The sequence below is a fragment of the Neomonachus schauinslandi genome, chromosome 5 (assembly GCF_002201575.2).
Source record: "Neomonachus schauinslandi chromosome 5, ASM220157v2, whole genome shotgun sequence".
NCBI classification, from domain to species: domain Eukaryota; kingdom Metazoa; phylum Chordata; class Mammalia; order Carnivora; family Phocidae; genus Neomonachus; species Neomonachus schauinslandi.
This window is the reverse complement of record NC_058407.1, coordinates 169,353,474-169,367,950: the sequence shown is the minus strand read 5'-3', so window position 1 is coordinate 169,367,950 and position 14,477 is coordinate 169,353,474. Positions and strand designations below refer to the sequence as shown.

At 48.0% G+C, this 14,477-nt stretch overlaps 1 protein-coding gene across 2 annotated transcripts in view; it reads left to right on the top strand.

Annotated features, from left to right (window-relative positions):
• Positions 1 to 3,335: 3,335 nt before the first annotated feature.
• AGFG2 (ArfGAP with FG repeats 2) overlaps positions 3,336 to 14,477 on the top strand; it is a 22,052-nt gene continuing 10,910 nt past the window's right edge. Inside the window, exons 1-4 of one of the 2 annotated variants that reach the window (XM_021680081.2) lie at positions 3,336 to 3,685; positions 11,820 to 11,913; positions 12,789 to 12,904; positions 13,996 to 14,149. In XM_021680081.2, the coding sequence (XP_021535756.1) occupies positions 3,465 to 3,685; positions 11,820 to 11,913; positions 12,789 to 12,904; positions 13,996 to 14,149 (585 nt within the window). In that variant the 5' untranslated portion in view covers positions 3,336 to 3,464. The remainder of the gene's footprint in view (positions 3,686 to 11,819; positions 11,914 to 12,788; positions 12,905 to 13,995; positions 14,150 to 14,477) is intronic. The other variant, XM_044915160.1, reaches the window with a different exon arrangement.

Sequence of the window (14,477 nt, the reverse complement as noted above, 5' to 3'; positions counted from 1 at the left end):
TATTTGCTTCCAAATACCCAAGTCACTCACGCTCTGTAGACGTAATGGTCCAAGGCGAGGTGCCACCAGGGAACCCAATAAGGGTTCCACCTGGCCATTTGGGACTCCTCCCCCCACTAGGGCAATGGCATGAAAGGGTGTTCCCGCGCTAGCCTGCTACCCTGATTATGAAGGGGAAGTGGGGTTGTTACTCTCTGATAGTGCCTGGGAGGGAGGTGGTTGCTTCCTTGTACCACCACGCCCAGTGGCCCAAATTAACAGAAAACCATCACAATCCATATAGATGTACTAACTTTCCTCCCCTACTATTGTATACATCAGGGTTTGGTGGGAGCTAAGTCTACCAATTTGTTCAAGGTTTCAGAATAGTAAGAACTAACCCTGGGCGACAGAGAAATACAGGAGGAACAGGCAGCACGGTGCAACAGTGAACTCTGAAACTTAGAGGGAACGTTTAAGGTGGTCCGAGATGTCACGTGCGTTTTATCTGGGTGTGACTTGATGTTGCCTCCTTTTAGGACATCAAAGTACATCTGTGGCTGTGATAACTAGAGAGGTGGAACAAAGTACACATGGGGGTGCCCAGGGCTTAATTCTGGGCCCTCTTCTGTCTATGTGCTGCACCTAAGCAACCTCATCCAGTCCCATAGCTTTAAAGAACTCCTGGCTATTGACTCCAAAACAGACATGTCCAGCTCGAGCCTCGCCTACAAATCCAGACTATATATCCACCTGCCTCCTTGATCAGCCCTTTGGAGGCCTCATAAGGATCTCAAATCAACATATCCAAGGCAAAACTACTGATTTCTGGCTATCAGCATCCACTTAGCTGCTCCTGCTACAGTCTCCCTTTTTTTAAATAAATGGCCCCATACGCCACCCAGTTGCTCAAAACAAAAATCTAGAGCCGCCCTTGTCCAATATGGTAGCCTTTAACCATATGTGGCTATTTTAATTTAAATTTATTGTATTTTTTAAAGATTTTATTTATTTATTTGACAGAGAGAGACAGCGAGAGAGGGAACACAAGCAGGGGGAGTGGGAGAGGGAGAAGCAGGCTTCCCGCGGAGCAGGGAGCCCGATATGGGGCTCGATCCCAGGACCCTGGGATCATGACCTGAGCCAAAGGCAGACACTTGATGACTGAGCCACCCAGGCGCCCCTAAATTTAAATTTAAGTTAATTAAAATTAAATTAAATTAAAATTTCGGGTTTGCAGTTTTAGTAGTCACATTTCAAGTGCTCAATAGCCAGCAGCTACCATATTAGACAGATACAGAGCATTTCCACGATCACAGAGTGTTCTGTTGGACAATGCTTCTCTAGCAAGGTTGCCAGTGATTCCTCTTTCCCTCACCGCCACATGTAATCCATTAACAAATCCTATGGTTTTACCTCCAAAACATTCCCTGAATCAATCCATCTCTCTCCAACCCATTCCTACCACCTGGTCTATGCCATCATCACCTTCCACCTGGACTGCTGAACTCACTTCTTCGTTGCCCTCATTCCAATCTTCCCCACCTATAACCATTTCCCCTATAGTAGACAGAATAATTTGTTTTTCGGAACTGAAAATCAGACCATGCCTTGCCCCTGCTACTATTCTTCGAATGACTTCTGTGGCAGAGACTGCAGTTTTACCCTTATGTCCTTTCTTTCCTTCTGCCTCAGTGACAGAACCTCTGAAGTTTAGGTGAGCACACAGAAGCCCAAAATAAAGAACACATTTTCCAGAGTCCCTCCTTGCACTTAGGTGTGGTCATGTGACTGAGTTCTGACCAGAGAGAGCCAATGAGGTTGTGTGCCGTCTCCTGGCATGTCTTTAAAAAGAGCAGCCTCCTCCTGCTGCTGTAACAGGCATGATGGCTGAAGCTGGAATAGATCACAAGGTGAACTTGGGAGCGGAGGTAATGCCCTGTGAGCAACAAGATAGAAGGAGCCTGGTTCCCTGAGGTAGTGGAGAAACCCACCAGCCCTGAAACGCCTACCTAGATTTTTACATGAGAGAGAAATAAACTTCATTTTGTTTAAGCCCCATTACTTGAGGTTTTCTGTCATAGTAGGACCTAATTCTAACTAATACAGCTTTCCATCACACTTAGAAGAAAACCCAAACTCCTTACAAAAGCCTGGAAGGTTCTACACGATCGGTTCCCACTCCAGTACAATCCCCTCCATTCTCCCCTCACTCACCATGCTCCAGTCACTCTGGCTTTCTTTTTTGCTGCTTCAAAACACCGAGTTTCTTCACGCTCTAGGGACTTTGCACTTGCTTTTCCCTCCGTTTGGGTTGCTCCTCCTCAGATCTTCTCATGGCTGACTCCTTTTAGTTATTCAGGTCTCACCTTAAATATCACTGAGAGACATCATTAGAGATGGTTACCCTGACCAACCCTGAAATACCCAACAAGCCACTCTCCTTTACAATACCTTATTTTAATTCTCTGGGTAGGTGTTATCACTAACTGATGATTCTCTCATTTGTTTATCGTCTGCCTCCCCCTCCTAGCTTGTAAGCTCCATGATAGGAATTTTGATGGTTTGGTTTACTGCTGGACTTCCACTCTCTAGAACAGTGCCTGAAACCGATTAGAAATTCAATACGTGTTTGTCAAATACTATTCCACGGATAGTGTGGTGGTTAAAAGCAGGGTTTCTAAAGTCAGACGACTCACATCAGAATCCTGGCTGGGCCATGTATCAGTGGTGTGACCTACCACAAGTCGTATAACCTAAACTCTCTGTAGAATGAGATTTCCTGTGGCATAGGGTAGGAGTAAGCAAAATAACATTTATAAAGCACTCCTTCTCCTCCCTCCCTTCCTCTGAGAGCTCCCTTCTTTCCCTCTTCCCCTCGGTCGCTCCTATGGCCACTTCTCTTCCGCTTTTCGTACCTCTCTGCACAGTCTAGCGAAGACTGGGCCTTTGAAATTTGGCGGGAATTAACGTCATCATTCAGGAGGACAAGGGCTGCGCACGCGCGAGACACCTGCTCTTTCTCGCGCGCTAACTTTGCAGCCTAGACAGCCAGTCAGAGTTAGCGTCGGAGCCCGTGTCCCGAGGACTCACCAATCGAATCTGGGGGGCGGGCCGCCATGGAGGCAGTGGCGAGAGGGGGCGGAGACAGGGAGAGGGCACGCACAGTTCTCGCGGCAGTGTCTCTGCGGGCCAATGGGAGAGGCCTGAGGGTGAAGGCGGTGGGGCGTGGCATTGGCGGCTCCCGCAACCCAAGGCCGTCCAATGTCGAGCCAATCAGAGTGGGGAGGTGGGAGGAGACTAACCAATCAGTGTGCAGAATAGGCAAGGCAAGGGGTTGAGAAGTCTCTCGCGGACGTCGCCGGCTTCCTATCTTCTGTCAGGGGAGCCGGGCGTGCGGAGGAGGCAGAGGAGGCGGGAAGGCGGCTGTGGTTGAAGGGGCAATTGCTGACTTGCGGGGAGGAGGTCCGAGAGAGCGGGCAACCATGGTGATGGCGGCGAAGAAGGGTCCAGGCCCGGGTGGCGGGGTCAGCGGGGGTAAGGCGGAGGCGGAGGCGGCCTCGGAGGTGTGGTGTCGCCGGGTGCGGGAGCTGGGCGGCTGCAGCCAGGCAGGGAACCGCCACTGCTTCGAGTGCGCCCAGCGCGGGGTCACCTACGTGGATATCACCGTGGGCAGCTTCGTCTGCACCACCTGCTCCGGCCTCCTGTGAGTGGACTGGCGCGGGGTAGGAGAGGGGGGGACGACCAGGAAGGGGCTGCGGAGTATCGGCGTTGGGGACAGCGGGGATCCGGGGCGAAGGGACGGAGCCGAGGTAGGGGCGGCGGGGAGGCCTGGGGGCGCGCCTGATGCGCTGAGAGGGTCGTCTGCTGCAGAGCTGTCATGGGGAAGGGACACTGGCAGAGGAGACAAGACACGATTGGAGTCGCGTTGCAGGGGAAAGGAAGGGCATCGGAGAAGAAGGGAGAAACTCCTGAAGGGAGGGGAGGCAAAACGAACCGAACCGAAAGTGGGGGAGAGTTGAAGGGAACAGGGGGGAGGTTAAGATTTAAAGGGCCCGAGAATGACACACACCTTGAAAGGGAACTCTATGTAGGTGAGGGGCAAATAGGAAAAGGGTAGAGTAAACTGGGCTCTAGATGAAGATGTACTTCTGGCTCGTGCCCATTCTGGAGTGTGAGATAGAGAAACCAATTTAAAATAGGTAAGTTAACCAGGCTGACAGCATAGAGATTGCGACAGGTAAGGAGCCCTGTACCAGCGTTCGGGTGCAGGTCCTAATGTTGCAGGGCTTTGGAGTGCAACCCAGAGGTAGATTTCTTACAAATCTTAAGAGATGAGAGCTGATGGATTACCGTGTTAGAGAGCTTAACTTCTCCAAAGGTTTGGGGATCTGGATGAGCCATCCTTAAGTGTAGTAGTTTACACCTTTAAGCTTCTTGTTGCCATGGCTTGGTCCTGGTAGTAGCATCTGGCAGCTCTTTCTAGATTTGGGGGAGTTTTGTTGTATAATCTGCAACGCTACACTTGGCGCTGGCACTGTATTTGGTCATGCCTGAGCTAATTTAGAGCCACAGTTCTAGGCCAAATTTCTGGTTATAGAGTAAGGTTCTTTTTCCCCCATAGGGAATTATTTGGTTAGATGCCTGATTAACATTGGCTACCAACCCTGTATCTCTATTCTGTATAAGTTCATCAAGAGATTTATTTTGACTTGTTCAGTATTGTTTTAATATATTGGTTTGTCTGGTTGGTTGGTTTTGTATTTAACAAGGGGTGCTTTCCTTGTTTCTTCTTACACCTTTAGGAGCCAAGGAGGGAGCAGTATTGTTCTTACATGACAGATGGGAGAACAGAAGCAAAGAAAGGTTTACCAGTGCCATATGGGGTTTGCTATTTTCAGCATTTGTTATTGGATATTAGTTATGATCACGGCAGACCAGAAATGAAGATACGGTGTAGGATTATCTCTCTACGCGATTTTTACCTCCTTTGCCAAATTTCTGTGTTCTGATCAACCTCACTTGTGTGTTATGACTTTGGTCTAAGTAAAAGCTATTATGGCTCTTGGGACAATGATTAGAACCCAAACAGGAATGTGTCAAAGGTAGAGACTTAAATAAAGCAAAAGGGTAGAACTGAGACTGGGACAAGTACTCCGAGGAGAAAAGGAGCAAAGTTTAGGACTATTTATAGCAGAAAGAGAAAGAACAGATTCCTAAAGATCCTGTTATGAAGAGGAAAATCTGATTATAGAGTCTGGGAGCAGAGGGATAAAACTGATGGCATGTCAGAGTCTAGGTCCTAGGAAGAAAATGTTTGGAAACAGTGTTAATTCATCCCCATGGTTAGCTGCACAGCACAAAAGATAAAACACTAACTAAATGGGAGGGCCGACACTATTATTATTATTTTATAGATCTTGGTTTAAAGTATCCCATAGATAACATTTCCCTTCTATAATGAATATCCCTCAGTCAGGACAAAAGGAGGGTCAAGGGATCTGGCACACATTAAAAACCTGATTTCTTTTGCTAGAACACTTAACTCCTTAAATATCAGGGCACAGTTTACAAAACTTGACCACTTTTTCCCCGTGCTCATTATTGTTGGTCTTTAGTGAAGGATCAAAAGGCCGGGCCACTAAATGAAGTTGAATTGAAGGCATGTTGACATTATAAGGAGAGAAATATCAGAGGAAACTCTAGAAGAAAGCTGTAGTTTCCCTGGCTGTGTTTGTCTGCCTAAGTTCTGGTGGTACTTCTCATGTGCTAATTGAAGTTCTAATTAGCATGAGCTAAGTAGGGCAAGGCATAGGAACCTTATAAAAGGGTCTTCACAAAGTATTGCCTGTGTCCTCTGATGGACCTTGGGAAAGGCTGGGAGCGGGTGGGTGGGCCGTAAACAGGGTGTGAGGTGAGGGATGCTTACTGCTGGCTGCAGAGTAAAGGGGGAGCACACACAGTTCAGCAGGCAATGGAGGGGCATGGCTCAGGGTGACACATAGACCAAGTAACATCTTAAATCCACATGGTTGATTGCCCACAGATTAGGATTTCGTGGTACTGGGAAGTGAAAATCACGGTAGGCCAAGAGGCTGCACATTCATTCAGTCAATCTGTCAACATATATTTACTGAGTGTCTCTCAAGCTCCAGACATGGTCTTAGGCACTGGAGATATGGCAGTGCACAAAACTGTACCCATCGTCATGTAGCTTACACCATAGTGGAAGCCATGGACCTTAAATCAATCATTAAATATATAATTGCCGGTGATAATAAGTGCTGAGAAGTAAAATAAAGCTCAGCATGGGCTGGAGAGTGATGGGAACTCATGTTAAGGTAGGATGATGAAAGAAGAAATATTCTTTGTTTAAAGGACGAGGGTATTGGGGCGCCTGGTGGCTCAGTCAGTTAAGCATCTGCCTTTGGCTCAGGTCATGATCCCTGAGTCCTGGGACCAAACCCCGTGTTGGGCTCCCTGCTCATCAGGGAGCCTGCTTCTCCCTCTCCCTCTGCCGCTCCCCCCTGCTTGTGCTCTCCCTCTCTCTCTCAAATAAATAAATAAAACCTTAAAAAAAAAAAAAAAAAAGGACGTGGGGCACCTGGGTGGCTCAGTTGGTTAAGCATCTGCCTTCAGCTCAGGTCATGATCCCAGGGTGATCGAGCCCCGCATCGGGCTCCCTGCTCAGCGGGAAGCCTGCTTCTCCCTCTGCTTGCTGCTCCCCCTGCTTATGCTCCTGCTCTTGCTATCTCTGTCTGTCACATAAATAAATAAAATCCTTAAAAATAAAAAAAAATCTATCTTTAAAAAAAAAAAGGATGAGGGTATTGAGGCAGGGCAAGAATTCAAGTACCACACTTAGCACCATAGCCAGAGAAAGGAGACAGCGAGACTGGCTTTATTTTGAAAGCCAGCTTTCTGCTGGGGATGTTACAAATATGTCCACCTCTCAGGGGAGTGGGGTGTTCTGGGGGCAGTGAGCACAATTACCAGAGTTCCCAGCTGGCTGCACAGGCTGATACAGCAAAGTTGACTGTTGCAGCCAAAGTTGAATTTCCCAGGATCTGGAGAAAATTTTTGATTTTAATACTGGTGGGTGGGTATGACTATGGGTCCATCACTACATGTGAGAGCTCATTCTCATTTTCTTTTTTCATGAGAAATATTTTCTCAGCTCTAGCAGAAAACCACAGCGTTGGTGTGAGGGACTGAGAGAGAAGCTGCTAGTTTTGGCTGTTTCTAAATTTATATACATGCTGCCACAATTGTAGGTCCCAAATTTGACCTAGTTTTATTCATTTGGTTTTCATCCAATACCTAGTTTCCTTAACCTGGATATAGGTCCTTCTCATTTCCCCAGCATATACATCCGCCTGTCTGTTTGGCTGTGTCTGACTCTCCTACTAGAGAGCAAAGCTAGGACAGGGTAAAGATTGCTGCTAAAAAGTGCTTTTTCCAAAGCAGTGCCTTCAGTGTTTTTTCTTCTTCTGGTTTGCCTGGATGCCTCAATGGATAAACCACGTTTCTTTAGTAAGAAAATAGATCTTGAGGCCTGAAATGTCGTTGACACAGGGATAGGCACTGTCTTTGACACCCAGTTTTGTTTTGTTTTTTCCAGTAAAGTCTGTGTCATGCTTCCCTAACCTGGCTGTTTGGGTCCATCTTTAATCCATTGTCCTTTGAGACTCAGTAACAGATACTTGCCTCCTCTACTTTTGTACAACTTTATTCCAATAGTGGGATTAAGTCAGGATTCGGGTGGACAGAGCTCTGGGCTGGGTGCCAGGAGATGTGCTTGACAGCTCTTTCTTTGTGACAAGTTCCTAACCTCCTGGTGCCTTAGTTTCCCCATCTGGCTTTGCTCGTAGCGGTTCCTCGTTAAGCACTTTTATCTCCATGGAAGAAAAGGCCTTGTGTGTTGTTCAATAATTCAGTACTTTTCCATCCGTCTGGGTTAGAGAGGTAGATGTGTCCCTTGCCCCTGTGTTAGTCCCGTCCCTCTGTCCCCTCCCACCTCACCTTTTATCCAAAGACATGAGAAGAAGGGGGAAAAAATGTAAAAGGATTGAGAATGAGCCTGAAAAGGAAGGCAAAGGACAGCAGTTTATCATTGTCACTAAGGAAGAACTACAGGAAATGGGTTGAAGCAGGGATTTTCGATGAGGAAGAAGTTTCCTAAAATTAGTGAAATTGAGCCTGGAGCAGGGTAAGTGGGGAGCTCTCCTATTAGGGACTAGAAAAAGTCTCTAATAGGGACTCTTTTGGGTGATGTTTGGATCCAAGATAAGAGCCAGAGTGGCTTAGCTGAACCCCGCTCAAAGGCAGAGGACTGGAATCCCAGGAGCAAAGAAACCCCACGTGGGGGGTATGAATCCGAACACGAAATATTCAGAAGTCAGGAATTCCCAAGTCCAAGTTTGGCACAAAGGAAAGAACTCGGGTGCCGGGTAGAACTGTTTTTTCCATTGTTGACCTGACCGAACTTTCTTATGTGAGCAGCTGAGCAGGTTTGAGACTCTCATGAAGCAAGATAGAAGCAAAATATGGGCCGTTGTGAGGGTGATGACCACAGGAAAACAAAAGGTGTGGTATTTGTAAAAATAGTCGTACACTTGAGAGCATCAAAGGCAGTGGGGAGAGAGGCAAGGAGAGAGGATCGGGCGGGCTTTAGGGTCCCTGCAGGTCGCTTCGCTGCCAGGAATTCAGGGCACTTCAAAGAGGGATGCAGAGTACTTCAAATGCCAGTCAGGTGCTCCATGAAACAGAAACCGAAGTCGAAGCCCTCCCGACTGGGCTGAGGCCCGAGTCCTAGTAACGAACTTGCTTTCAGTTGGAAACACTTGCCCTATTCTGGGCAAATACATTTATCTCTGCATTTGCCCAGCACCTCCTGGTTAGAAATAACATTTGCTGTGATAACCTAAGGGCAGTGTCTCCTTCTAGCTCTCACTTCTTTGGGGGAGAACGTGCAAGTCGTGTTGGGGAGACTGGGTGCAGCTTGGAGACTTGGGTCTGTTTGATTCCAGGCCAGTAACTCAGATCTGGCCCCTTGCATGACCCTGCTATGTCCCCAGCCAGCCTCAATACCCCTCGACCATTAGATTTCAGCTACCGGGAGGAGAGGGGCTCTTGTTTCTAAATTGCTCCTGTCAGCCAGCAATGGCCTCTCTCTGATTCAGAAACAAAACGCTCTGACTCATAGGCCATGTAACTAGGTCCTCTTCCTGGGCTGCAGAATGTTGCCTTGTAGAGAATTTTCCCTGCCCCCAAACTGTGGCTCTAGTTATACATAATCCAGTCTACAGACATCAAGGTCAGAGCAATGCTTTTTGTACTGTGCTATGGAAACATCCTGTTCCCTCAGATTCATTTGGCCCAAAGCACCTAAATCACTTATTTTCTCTGCTTTCCCTTCACCCTATCTTCCACACCCCCTCCCCCACCCCCCAAAAAACCCCCTCCAGTCCAAGCTCAGCCATAGAAAGTTCTGTTGTTCTAATCATCCCCTCTAGACTGATGAATGGGTCAAGTCCCTTCCCCTCCCCCTACAAAGAAGCACACCTCCTTGTTTACACTTTGCTAACAGTTCCTGGTTGTCCTGTCAGGAAATGTCAATGACCTTTTTGTGATAGACTTCGAATCTGTTTTTCTAGTGTTAACATAATACATTTTACTTTGCCATGACCATTTCTCTTCCTTCCCCCACTGCTGCATCCGGATGCCACATTCTCCCTGATCCGGCTATGTGTGTGCCTACATGGCACCCAACTGTGTTGGGAATTATCTTTGTCCAGGCTCCTGGGGTCATTGTAAGAAATCACCGGGTGATCAAGCACTAGGTTCTACAAGATAAGTGATATATATATGATATAGAGTGATAAGCAGCTGTCTCTTGTATCCCCCAAAGTGCCTACCATAATGCCTTGTATTTTGGTGAAGGAAATATTTGCTAGTGGGAGATGAAGATAAGGAGTGCCATCACTGGGATCATAAGGATGGGGAGGTCTTCTCTGGCTAGACCTCAGAAGTCCTGGCCTTTTGAGGGGGAAGGGCCTAGGGATTAAGGTGAGTAAGATCTAGGGAAAGAATATAAAAGGCTGTCTGGACTTCAAAACAAAACAAGGCCATTAGTAAGAGAGGCTTTAGGAGAGAAAACTGGAATATCTCTGAAATGTGATTAGAAGAGAGTCTTCAGGGCAGATCAGGTTTAAGAGCTATTGTTTGCCATGTGGTTACAAAGCCTTGCTTTTGGATTTTGCTGCTCTAATCTTTCCTTGGGGCATCAGTCCTCTTTGATACTGTCTTTTAAAGGAGTATTTTGAGACCTTTTACTTAAAAGTCTAGCGGCAGAATTGCTGAAAATGTCTTCAGTTGTAGCCTTCGGTGTCCTGTCCTTTGTTAGAATCCCACAATCGGTAATTTGTCATCTAAAGGGGCTGCCGCTCTTCACTGTTCACCCCGGGCTGTGTCACCTGTCCCCCCTCCCCCGCCCCTGCTGCCGTGGCATACACGTACACTAACACGACACTGCCGTTCTTCTAGACTCTCAGGGACACCTTCATTTTGTGGGTGCACCTGTAAGCCTGAATTTTCTCTAGGGTTTCCATTTGGTAAGCTGTGTGATCTCTGCCTTCCCTCTTTGCTTTCCTGATGGCATCAACAAGGACCCTCTTCTTCTGGAGTTACTTTTATTTTCATATCTTGATTTGCCCATTTTTTTTTTTCAGGGGAGTAAAAGTCTGAAGAGCCTCATCAGCGGAGACTGTCTTTCCCGCATATGCCTATATGCTCTTTCACGTGCTGGTCCCAGGGGCTGGTTTATTCGTTGTGGTTTGGCCAGTTTTGTTTTCATCTGATGAGTGCTGTTGGTCTAGACCAGAGTAAAACTTAAGGGAAAAGGAAAGGGGAACCTGGCTTAGCGCCAAGTTTCCCTTGTGAGAACACTCCAGAGAGCAGTTGAGTGGGGGCAAGGAAGCCTTCTTGTCTACTGTAATCTCCACGGGGCTTCTGTGGGCACAACTAGACTCCCAGAGAGTTAACAGAACACACAGAGCTGCCGCAAAAGCACTACTACAGGATAGATGTTCCTGACTCATGCCAATCTCATATTCATTGTTGAGCCTGACTTCCTCCTGCTTCCTCGAAAGATCTAGAGCTGAGAAAACCTGGATTATCTCTTTTCCCAGAGATCTCTTCCTGAAGGAGAGGGGCCCTCTCCATCCCTAGCACCACACTTTCTGTAGAGACGAAGAGGGGCAGGCAGGTGTAAATCAGTGGTAAAATAGGAAATGGCAAGTGGGCACATCTCTGAGTTCCCGGAAGTACCCCCCAGCCTGCAGGCTGAACACGGAACTGAGGCAAGGGAGAGATGGCTTCTGGATGGGCAGGCTCTGCCTTCCTCTCGAGAATGACAGGGAACACGACACATTGTTGACTCTGATTAAAAGCCTCCAAAATGGGCGCCTAGGTGGCTCAGTCGTTAAGCGTCTGCCTTCGGCTCAGGTCATGGTCCCAGGGTCCTGGGATCGAGCCCCTCATGGGGCTCCCTGCTCAGCAGGAAGCCTGCTTCTCCCTCTCCCACTCCCCCTGCTTGTGTTCCCTCTCTCGCTGTCTCTCTCTGTCAAATAAATAAATAAATAAAATCTTTAAAAAAAAAAAAAAGCCTCCAAAACATTCTCGCTTCCCTTCTTTCCTTGAATTAGGAAGTAGCTTCAGTCAGGGAATTCTACCTGAGCTTAATTTCTGTGTTGTTTTATCCTTTCTCCCTCCCCCTCCTCCCATAAACAGACCTGCGGTGCTAACTGCATTGTACTTCTCTTCCTGTTTCTCTCCCACAGGAGAGGCCTGAACCCCCCTCATCGCGTCAAGTCCATCTCCATGACAACTTTCACTGAGCCTGAAGTAGTATTCCTGCAATCCCGTGGAAACGAGGTGAGCCACCACCCATGGAATGGCTTACTGGCTGTAGTTGCCCTTTGGGCTGGGGGAGCTGTGCCTCAAGACTATAGAAAAACCCTACAGCTTTCTTTTTTGGTCGAGTTTCTTTTATTTTTTTAGTATATAGCATATCTCGTCTTAGGTATGTTTGTATATCTGCGGAATCTTATTTATGCAAATTGTGGTTTGTCTAGACCTTTGTTAGAGGAATGAGGGGAAGGAGCAAAATCTCTGCAGGGGGTGACTCCTGGGCACTCACAGGGAAGACTGCCCCTTGACAGTTAGAGCTCCGCATTGCTGAGCATTCAGAGTTGACTGGGCTGGCCCCTAGGAGTAAAATCTCCTGGAGCCAGCTCTACCCACCCGACCCTAAGCACTGTGGGATTAAGCCCATGCCATGTACTCGAACGTGGGTTAAACCCCTTCCCCAGCTAAATCTGCAGGCGGTGGAAGGACGCTGTCCTTGTTGTTAGCAGTCCTCCTAGCTTGCAAGAACTGGCTTACTTGGAGGGCGCCAATGAAGGAAGGCCTCTGGAGGGTGTTCTGGAAGACACAGCTCTGACAATTGACCCTGACCCCACCCCCATCGAGATTTAGTTCCCCATAATTCTCGTGGCCCTCTCTTTTCTTTTATAAGTTGAGTCATAATATGTACTTATAAATCTATTTTTACTTACCTAAGGCACGACCTCCCCATTAGATGGTCAACTCTGGGAAGCCAGGGATTGTGTCTGCTTTGTAGGCATACCCAGACCCTCAGCTGTGTCTGTGCTCAATAAATATGTACTGATGAATAAACTGGAAGTGGTATCATTCCCATCCCATGCTTTCTGCCTGAACTCCTCTGTTACCTGATTCCATTCCTTTAGGTTTGCAGGAAGATTTGGCTGGGTCTTTTTGATGCTCGGACATCTTTAATACCAGATTCCAGGGATCCTCAGAAAGTGAAGGAGTTTCTCCAGGAAAAATATGAGAAAAAGAGATGGTAAGGAGGAGGAAAGAGATTGCTACGGAGACCCATGTCCCAAGACATTCTTCATCTGACAGTCCAGTGTATAGACTTGAATTGGGGCTTTTCTCAAAGGCCAGACTTGGGTTGAATGGATTCCACCCAGCTTCAGTTAGGGCTCAATTCTGACTTCAAAATTATAAAACTACCGAAAGGACAACTTGTTCCCAGTCACTAACCCTGCAGATTTGATGCTCCTCTTTTGGAGAGAAATTAGACTGCTTGGAGAGGGGCTGGGCCTGTGGGAGTGTGGGGCAGGTTAAAGCTCAGCTGGGCCCATATATGCAGAGAGGCAGCTGGAAGCACCATGTCCTAGAGCTCTGTGCTTTTAACCCATCGTTTTTCCACGATTTATGTGTGTTCTGTTTTTCTGGTGACGAGAACAGCATCTCTGCTCTCCCTTGCCTTTTCTCTCCCCAGGTGGCACTTTCTATGGCTTGATCTCAGGGGTGTGTGCATGTTGGGGGGGTAACTCTAGGCTGGAGAAGAGAATGCAGACAGCAAGGAGATCGATGTGGACAAAACAGCATTTTGGAGCCCTTCCTGGGGGTGTCCTCCAGAAAAAGAAGATACTTCCGGAGTAGGGACCACATACATACACTGGAGTGGAGGGCATTTTATCAGAAGTCGCAGAAGCTAACAGGATAGACTGTGAGCACTTAGAAGAGGAGGTGGCAGAAACTTTCTGTGGGACTGAAAAGGAGGAACCTGCAGAAACACCTAGAAAAGAAAAAGGAGGTTGGAGAATAGGATCACCTGTCCAGCAGCATTATTGACGGGTTATTACTTGAAATGGGTTGATGTCAGAGAAAGGAGAGAGGAGAGAAAAATAGGCCCAAGGCAGAGTGATGTGAACATTCCCACAGAAAAGAACGAGCATCTGACAGTAAAGGGGACGCTCAAGATGGGCAGAGCTTTGCTGAGTTACGAAATTCCCTTTAGCTCAAAAATCAGAGGGCAAAGGCCGAGGGACCCGGACTGCTGCCACCCGTGCTTCCCAGGTGCCTACACTGAGCACGGCCCATGGTGTTACCCCCTCCTTTCAGCCTGACTATTCTTTCTCAAAGGTATGTCCCCCCAGACCAAGTCAAGGGGCCCGCTTATACCAAAGGCAGTGCCTCCACCCCCATCCAGGGCTCCGTCCCGGAAGGGAAGCCCCTGCGGACTCCTCTGGGGGATCCCGTGCCATCTCTCTCAGCTGCTGCCTCCACCTCTGGCCAGGTAACTCTCAGACCTGCCCTTCGAGACTAGTTGGGGATTTGGGAGACAGGGATGTCAGTTTCCTAAATCCAGCCCCCGGACTTAGCAGACGACAGTATAGCTGGTGTGAGTTGGTTCTCAGCCCTGCTGTTACCTATGTCTTGGACTCACCTTGGCCTCCTATCTTTTGGAAGAAAGAACCCAACAGGAAGTGGTATTTAGGGAAGTCGGAGTATCGACTTCAAACCTGACCGTTGCTCCAAGGAAACGTGGGAGGGGCCGGGACACTGCCTCCAGCACCCGGGAAAGATGAGGAAGTAACAGCTCCGGGGGGGGGGGGGGGGGGGGG